This window comes from Primulina huaijiensis, chromosome 11 (assembly GCF_012295235.1).
Source record: "Primulina huaijiensis isolate GDHJ02 chromosome 11, ASM1229523v2, whole genome shotgun sequence".
In the NCBI taxonomy this organism is placed as follows: domain Eukaryota; kingdom Viridiplantae; phylum Streptophyta; class Magnoliopsida; order Lamiales; family Gesneriaceae; genus Primulina; species Primulina huaijiensis.
In genome coordinates, this window is record NC_133316.1 from 18,127,212 (window position 1) to 18,136,183 (window position 8,972).

At 32.5% G+C, this 8,972-nt stretch overlaps 1 protein-coding gene across 1 annotated transcript; it reads right to left on the reverse strand.

The window, feature by feature from the left end:
- Window positions 1–4,519: 4,519 nt before the first annotated feature.
- LOC140988444 (uncharacterized) lies at window positions 4,520–5,784 on the reverse strand. Its single transcript, XM_073457456.1, has 4 exons — window positions 5,779–5,784; window positions 5,277–5,396; window positions 4,917–5,102; window positions 4,520–4,744 (listed from the first exon to the last, which is right to left on the reverse strand). The coding sequence occupies exons 1-4, from the start codon at window positions 5,782–5,784 to the stop codon at window positions 4,559–4,561; spliced, it is 498 nt and encodes a 165-aa protein (XP_073313557.1). The 3' UTR covers window positions 4,520–4,558.
- Between the last annotated feature and the right edge of the window lie 3,188 nt (window positions 5,785–8,972).

The window sequence follows — 8,972 nt, forward strand, 5'->3', positions numbered from 1 at the left end:
TATATCACTAGTCTAACTGAACCGTTTTCGCACATTTTTTAGTAGTCCAGCTAAGTCTAGTCATTCAAGAAAGGGTTTTAACAACTAATAACTGTTAAAGACAGCCCATGTATTGAAAACAACTTTAAAAGAGTTTATTCACATCCTCTTCTAAACTCTATTTTGATCCTAACAAACAGTATCAGAGCTACTTTTTCTTTAACTCTGAAAAAATTCATATATTCAAATGACATCATTTAACAAAATTCTTACATTTTCAAAAGAAGACTATGATGATTGGAAAATATGCATGCATACACATCTAACAGCTCATTATGAGGACATGTGGAATGTAATCACAGATGGCGTGATGAAGATACTCAAAGCCAATACATCTATAGCCATATCAGAAGTTGCATCACAGCTTATAGAAAAATATGTTAGAATGAACTGCTGAGGATAAAAAGAAATCCATTTTGGATATCGTGGCTAAAGACATCCTCCACAAGATCATTGACAAAAACATGTTTAGCAAGATCAAGACTTGTTCTACTTCCAAAGAAATCTAGGAAAACTTGACTCAACTTTGTGAAAGAAATAATCAAATGAAGTAGAACATGATGACCATGGTCAAAAATTTGACAATGCAAAGATGAGGCCCGACGAGACCTTAAATGAGTTTGATGAGCAGTTTAGCAGTATTGTAACTGAACTTGCTGCACTTGGGAAAAAATGCTCAAACCATAAACTTGCATTGAAGGTAATGAGAACATTGCCTAAAGAATGAGATGTAAAGACAATGACAATGAGGGAGTCTAAGGATCTCAACAAACTCGAGTTGAATGATTTATTTGTAGATTTGAAAGCATATAAGTTTGAGCTAGGGATTTGAACAAAAGAATATCCTTCTACTCCTCAACCCACAAAAGCTCTAGCCATCACAACTCACACTCCAAGCACTGGTGAATAATCTTCTAATAGAAAATCTTTTGACCAAATAAGCAATGAGATCGTGTTTTTATTTATTAAGAAATATGAGAAATTTATGAGAAATAATCAATAAAATTTAATTCTTAGTGTAAAATAATCAGGATGATGATAACCTAGTTTCTTTTAACAGTGGAAAAAGTACCATTTTATTGCACTGTGTAACAGGCCAAATAAGGACGATAAGAAGTCATACGAGAATAGATGATACGAAGATGATAAAGGACCATTTAAGAAGAAGGACTAAAAAATTATTGTTTCTGAGGAAAGCCAGAGAAAATGGGCTGATTAGGACTTCAGAACTTTCTACCTTAGAAACTTCATCTAGTGAGAGTGATGAAGAGAATGTTGAATGACGTCTTATGGTAAATGTTGAGCCACAGAAGTTGAGTTGGAGTCTGCCGATAACATTGTATTTGATTTCAACTCTAATGATTTTAAATATTAAGATCCACGTTACTGCATTACATGGTAGATAAGTTTAAAAGATTATCACAATTATTCGGTGAAGTAAAGGCAGCAAAAAAGCCTAATAGACAAGTCAAGGAAGGGACTTTAGCTGCTCGCAACAAAAAGAACCCGACAACTTAAGGGTGAAGTTGAATCTGCTAGCAACATAAAATGATGATCTACTTAGAGTGTTTTAGGTCATTGTTAAAGAAAATAAATGAATAACATAGTTAGGTAGTTTTTGGAACAAATCTTCTGCTTCTATTTAGAAAATGCATGAGATGCAAAAATCGATTGGAGACAAAAATTGGCTTAGGCTTTGGCAACAACGAATGCAATTCTTTTGATGCATGGAATCAATCGTGTCTGGGGTAAATCTAATATGATAAATTTTGTCTGTTCCAGCATGATATATGAACATGATCAGCCAAAATTTTAACCTAGAAAGAATGTATCTTATAAGAGCAAGGCTAAGCATAGAGGTCTTGTCTATATTGAACCGGAGAGTTCTAAGTCGAACCGAATATGGCTAAAATACAGAAAAGGTCAAGATTGTCGCATAGCTCGAATTGGTCTCGCAAAAAGCCAAATCCAGGCGGACATTACTCTATGAAGGGAAAATCTAAGAGTTATCACAATTGTAAGCCGATGCAAAAGATGTACTGAGTGAATGAGAATGATGAATGCATAAAGAATATCAGTGAGAAAGAGAGAACACATCGCCCAACTTCACAAGATTATGGACAAGCTTGCTCTTTTGGATACACACACTAATAAGCATGTTAGTCTAGTTCAAGTGTAGATCCCAAAATGATTAATATGATCATGACCCAAATAGATTTGGGTATCAAATATTTATTTAAATGATTACATACCTCAAAGAAGCAGCTCATCAAAGAGTTTATCTGGTATCTAGACAGTGGATATTCCAAACATATGACCGGAAATGTCAAGCTGCTCTCTAAAGTCATCAACTAAAGGACCAAAGATCACATTTGGAGACAACTTGAAGAGATTATCCACGACAATGTAATTATCAAAGATATATTGCTAGATGAAAATCTATGCTACAACGTGATTAGTATTAGTCAATTATATGATAATAAATATTTTTTTGAGGTCCACAAACACACATGCACTGCCAAATCTGAAAATAGAGATATTATGTTAACCTGACTAAGAGAACAGAACACCTTAAGTGACCTGAAATGATAAACTACTTGACTCTCATTCGTACTTTGTTGCTTTGCATGATAATAAGAACTGGTTCTGACATAAACAATTTAATCGCTTAAATTTCAAGTCTATTGCTAGTCTGAATAAGCAAGAATTGGTTTCTGGTTTGCCTAAAATCGATTTTACCAAAAATAAGATCTAAGTGACATTTACTTTTAAAAACCATTTTAAAACCAAGGGCATAACTTTTCAACCAAAAGCTTGGATCTGTTGCACGTGGACCTTTTTTGTCCTATACAAGTGAAAATATTAAGGGGAATGAGATACACCCTGATAATTGTTGATGATTACTCTATGTTTACTTGGGTAATTTTATTGACTTCAAAAGATCATACTAGTGTCCAGTTGATCAAGTTTTTAAAACGTGTTCAAAATGAGAAATATCTTGTGATAGATAGGATAAGGTGTGACAGAGACACTGAATTAACAAACAAAATTCTGTCATCCTATCTGGATGATCAATGGATCAAGAATGAGTTATTAGCCACTAGATAACCACAACAAAATGATATTGCAGAAAGAAGGAACCGTTCACCACAATAAAATGGTATTGCAGACGAAGGAACCATATCTTAAAATTAGCAACTAGAACAATGATAGTTGATTATGATATATCTCAAAGGTTTTGGGAAAATTTGATTTTTGATTCTGTATATTTGACTCTTTGCGATTTGACCCTCTATATTGTCAAATTATAATCTTAGCCTGTTATCTTTTTTTTTATAGTAATTTTAGATTTTTTCGATTCGACGTTGACCTATTTAGTGTCATATCAGCACTCAGTCCTGATGAAAGGATTATAATTGTCAAAAATCCGAAGATATAATACTAAGACTGAAACTTGATTATATAGATGAGCAAAAATACAAAATTTCCTTCTCTTTACATTGTTACCTTGTTTACAATGTTTTCTTTGACATGAATCCCCCGAGGAGTGGAGACGACTCACACATCTCGGCCGCAAGCTAATTCTGTTGGCGAAAATATGCTTTGGGCAACATGATATAACCATTAAAGTGTATCTTTTCCAGTACGAACAAAATATGATACGTACAGTTGACCTTTTTTTTTCTTGAAACGTAGAGCGTGGCAAAAGCATGTGTAATAATCATGTCTAATACAAGGAACAACAAACTATTTCAACTGGCATGTGCTTATCTATACCTAGTTAGAAATCCAATACTATCCGAGCTATTTTTTTTTATAGAGAATACAAAATAATAAATGTCAATTAAATTCATAAAAATTAGATTTTTTGGACTAAAATCTTAATTTTATCGACTCCATATCCAGACTAAATACAAGTTTGAACAAAAATCTAAATATAAAAAAATTAAAAATAAAATGGTCCGTCCGAGCTACCGTCCGGGCGGGCCATGAGGTAACTCCGCCTTGGATACCCAGCTAGTATAACTTATTTCATTTCTCATATGTTGAGACAATTTGATTTGATATTATTTATTTATTTATTTATTTATTAGTAGGTCTCTTGTGAGACGATCTCACGAATCTTTATCTGTGACACGGGTCAACCCTACCGATATTCACAATAAAAAGTAATATTCTTAGCATAAAAAGTAATATTTTTTCATGAATGATTCAAATAAGAGATCCGTCTCACAAAATACGATCCGTGAGACCGTCTCACATAAGTTTTTGTCTTTATTTATTATATATGTGAGTAATATAATTTTTTTTCCATTGATTAAATAAAAACAATCAGCTTTGTACTCCCAACTTCTATTTGTTTATTATAACCATAAAACACATAATTGGCAACTTGCCTGCGGCAACACAAGGTTCATAACCGATGAAGAATGGCGTTTCAGAAACACGTTTGAGGTTCAACGTTTCAGGTTGTTTGCTGGAAGAAATTTAGGAGACTTTCATCAAGGTTTTGTGTGATCTACATAGCGGCAGATGCATTGTACTCTTCCAGTAATTTAAGGATGTTGCCTTCCGGAGCACTACTCGACGGCACAATAGATCTGCTTGAAACCGGGCGAGGTTTTTGGCTGTGTGTCTTGGATTTGGTTGAAGACAGATTGGGCTTTCTTACTTGCTCCTTCCATATTCTCCCATGAGTTCCATCCTAGCCATCGATGATCGACGTTAATATCATTTGCTTAATACGAAGTTCACAGCAAAAAATAAAAAATCTAAATGTTTTATTTGAAAGTTGAAGTGTTTATAGCAAATATAGCTAGAGTTGAAAATTAACTTGATGTTTAGATGAAGATTCGAAAGAAATCACGTAAAATTACAACAAGCATGGATGGTTCTGGCAACGGACACTGGATTGGTCTATCAAGATCGAGAGGCTCCATCGGGTGAGCCACCGGTTTGAACTCGAAAGCGATTTCGGTACTGCGCGTGACAATGGATACATCCGTGGCTATAGTCGCAGCATTTGTTGCCTCTAAACTTGGATGCAACACTTCACGTTCATCCTGCACACACACACACACACACACACACACACACACACACACACACACACACACACATATATATATATATATAGACACGCACATAAGAACTCATCAGGTATATTAATTCATTTTCTTGTTCATCATGTAAATGGAAACAAAAACAAAAAAAGAACAAGAGATGCAGCTACTCACAACCGCACTCTGGGTCCGACGATGACCTCCTCTCCGTGCATAAAATCTTGAGAACATTCCCACAATTTTCACACAAAATAGTAACAATAATTCAATATAATTTATCTGATCCTTTGGCTTCTAAATTGTATATACATACACGTACATACATATATAGGTCTTAAAAAATTTGATGAATTTCTTTGTCAATAATTCAGGGAGATGCAATGAATTCGTGGAAGTTAACGTGTGGTTTTGAAAAGTTAGGTTGTAGTTTGGTTTCTGTTGGGATTCCCTTAACTTATCTGAATTTAATTAAATAAATGAGACAAGTATTACAGATGTAATCCTAAAGCATGACAAGCTTTTTAAACGATGATGAGTTAGATTTTGTTGCTCTGAATTTCAATAATTAATTTCTCTTCCAGCTAAGATTCAAATTATTGGACATTTCTGTGTATTAGTGTTCCCCAGTGAACGAAATCATTCGCTTCAGTTTGTGCTGTATTTTCATATAATTTACCTTCATTATTTATTACTTATTGCTTAGCTCTTTATATTAATAAAATAATTATTGGTTGGAGAAATCAATCGACCGAAAGCATTTTTTAAAAAAAAATTATTTTTCTTGAAAATATTTATTGTGGTCACAAAAGTTGTTTTTAAAAAAAATTTTAAAATTTTTTTTTTCAGCAGCTATTATTTAATTTCTGATTTTTGAGTCTTTGTTTCTACTTCTATTAAAAAATTTTAAAAAAAAAATTTTTCCAGCATTTATCCAAACGTCGAACCGTTCTGCTTATGTATCCAAACTGACCATATATCAAATATACTTAAATATATACGTAGCAGTAAATGAGATATTTCATTTTTAGCCTTGTATGTTGTTTATTTGAAAATTTCGTCATTTATGGTATCAAATTTCAGTCGTATTCATGTATTTTTCAATTTTTAGCAATTTTAATTTTTCATCGAAAATGCTGATATAACACTACCTATACACTTCAGTGCCACATCAGGCCACGTCGAAAAAGGACTGTGATCACCAAAAAAAAGACGGTGGACTAAGATTTGAGTTGAACAACAAAAAAGGCTAAATCACAAAAAAGCACACATAGATGATCAAAAATTGCATTTTTTTAACAGTATAGGTTCGCTCGAATTTGTAAAATGGCTTGATATTACTCTTTAAAATATTTTATTTTATCTGTCATGGTGTGCTTTAGGGTATGCCATGCTTCTCCGGGAGAATTTCTCCTCCACTTTCAAAACCATTATGTATGTCCTTTATATATATTTTAAGAGGGACACACTATTTATTATTTGAAAAATCGAATGATTTTGGCCATAACATATTATCTAAAATTGATATATTTAACGTGGCATCACCCTTAGTTATTCTCATTTAATTTTATCTGTCTTCTTATTTTTCCAAGATGCGATTAGATTTTTCTTAATATTAGTACACATTATTATTCGAATTTATTCATGTATCTAATTTTTTATTGGAANACTTACAGCACAACATTAACGACTTTTAACAGCTTTCAATTGTGCAATGTGCAATGCGCACTGCGGAAAGCAAATTTGTACGTCGCGAAAAGTCATTTTTGTTGTAGTGCATATGTGAGTAACATCCTATCCTCTAGATGCTTCATTTGCTTTTTCACAAAAGTATTGGGACTTTTGATCTGTCTTTCTTTTTCTTTAAAGTTTTATCTTTACTCAATTATTTTTTCTTATATAAATTTTTGTTGTCGAGAATTTTTTTCTCTTTCGATTGATATAAAAATGGTAGTATCTAATTGTTTGTGCTAAAATTTAACTTAAGCCCAATAGATTTTGTCTAACTCTAATAAATTGAGCTCAAGCCTAGAAAGATAAAATTAACGGATGAATATAGAAATCCCAATAATAAACTCATTAATTATTTGAAAGTTGCTGATTGAAATTTGAATTTGAAAGTTGCTGATTGAAATTTGAATTTGAAATTATTCAAGTAGCCGAAAAAGTTAGCTACACGTTCTAAATAAGTGGAGGAGTGGGGAGTTGAGCAGCTTGGAATGAGAAACTGTCTGCACAGTAGAAAAAAAGAAATCAATTGGCAGAAGGATAGAACACAACTCAAACTCATCACTAAACAATGCTCCAGTAGCAAATCTACAAAGTTTCATAGCTTTAGTTCAAGTATTTTAAATCTTTCTAATACATTTTCAAGCATTTTACGTCTTTTTTCATTCCAGATTTCAGCGAGTTTTATTGTAATTTTCATATTTACGGATTTCTAGATATTTATGAAAATAAAATCATATTGGAAGTTTGTTTTCTTCAATTTACAGTGTTGTTTCTATCAATTTCTTTTATTTTAGTGTATATTAGTTTAGGACAGTCAAATTCAGTATCAATAACATTTGATTTCATAGAAATTATATTATTTATGTTTTTACATAAATTGTTGCTTTTAACATCTTCCACGACCTGATCATATCAAAAAATGTGCGAACAAAGATAGGTACGTCCAGTGGGACACGGAATATGCCGCCAAATAGGAAATTCAGACAAAGGAAGGGGGAGTTCTGGAAGAAGATTTAAAGAGGTTGAAGAAGTTGGGGGAAAGGCAATAACTAGTGGATGCTTCTAACGCCTTATCTGATGCTATTTGCGCTCACGTGAAAGCTTTACTAAAAAACCAAAATGTTTATGTCAAAGATGATAAGAAGACCAATGATAAAATTAAAGGTCAATCAAGGGAGTAACCAAACCAAGGATCAATAAACAGGTTCAATGAGTCACGAGGCAGGTGAAATTCATTGCCCAAAAATTATACTCTCCAATCAAGAAAAATGTTCACACCACCACAAAGAAGAGATGGAGTACTTGGTAAAACAAATAAATCAAACGTGCAAGGGAACAACAATGGAAATGCAGAGTCCCTAGTGGTGACTATTTCTGTATGGCTTCCAAGGAGTAAACTAATTTTAGAGGCAGGGGGGGGGGGGGTGACCGTATGAGGAGTTGAAAGGCGAAGATCAATATAAGAATCATAATTCATTTAATCATACCACTAAATGTTGTTATTTTAAAAATATTTTTTCATGAGAGAATCAACGATTAATTACCCAAGTACCCCAAAAAAAGAACAAGCAATGGTCATATATGAAGATTAATGTATCACAGTGGCCTATGTGGATGTGAATAGAGGTGAGCATTCGGTCAGTTCGGTTACCGAACGAACCGAATTAGCCATAACCGAACGGAACCAAAATATTTAGTCATAATCGAACCGACCGAATTAATTTTCATAACCGATGAAAACCGAACCGAATTAAAATCGGTTAATTCGGTCGATTAGTTTAAAAAAAAATTTGTGATTTAACTTTAATTATATATGTAATTTTTCTTGAACACTACAGTCTACACAAATGCATAAAAACATAAAATCACATACATAACAAATGTATAAGTTTTGTTTGAACACAATTAATATATGTTTTTTTTATAAAATTAGAATTAAGGTAGCTTTTAAAATTAAAAATTAAAATATATATAAAAATTGATAAATAATAAAAATTTATTAAATAATAGTATTTATTATATCGGTTAATTCGGTTAACCGATTTCAAAATTTTAAAAACTGTAACTAAACCGAATTAACCGATATAACCGAATTTTTTTAAATTCGAAAACCGAATTTCCAAAATAACCGAACCGAATTTC

Bases quoted from the DNA above. Each gene is read 5' to 3' on its own strand.
- LOC140988444 (XM_073457456.1), bottom strand. The intron at 5,103-5,276 runs GTGAGTAGCTGC...GTGTGTGTGCAG, and splicing joins GTCGGACCCAGAGTGCGGTT to GATGAACGTGAAGTGTTGCA. The intron at 4,745-4,916 runs GTAATTTTACGT...ATCGATGGCTAG, and splicing joins CAGAACCATCCATGCTTGTT to GATGGAACTCATGGGAGAAT.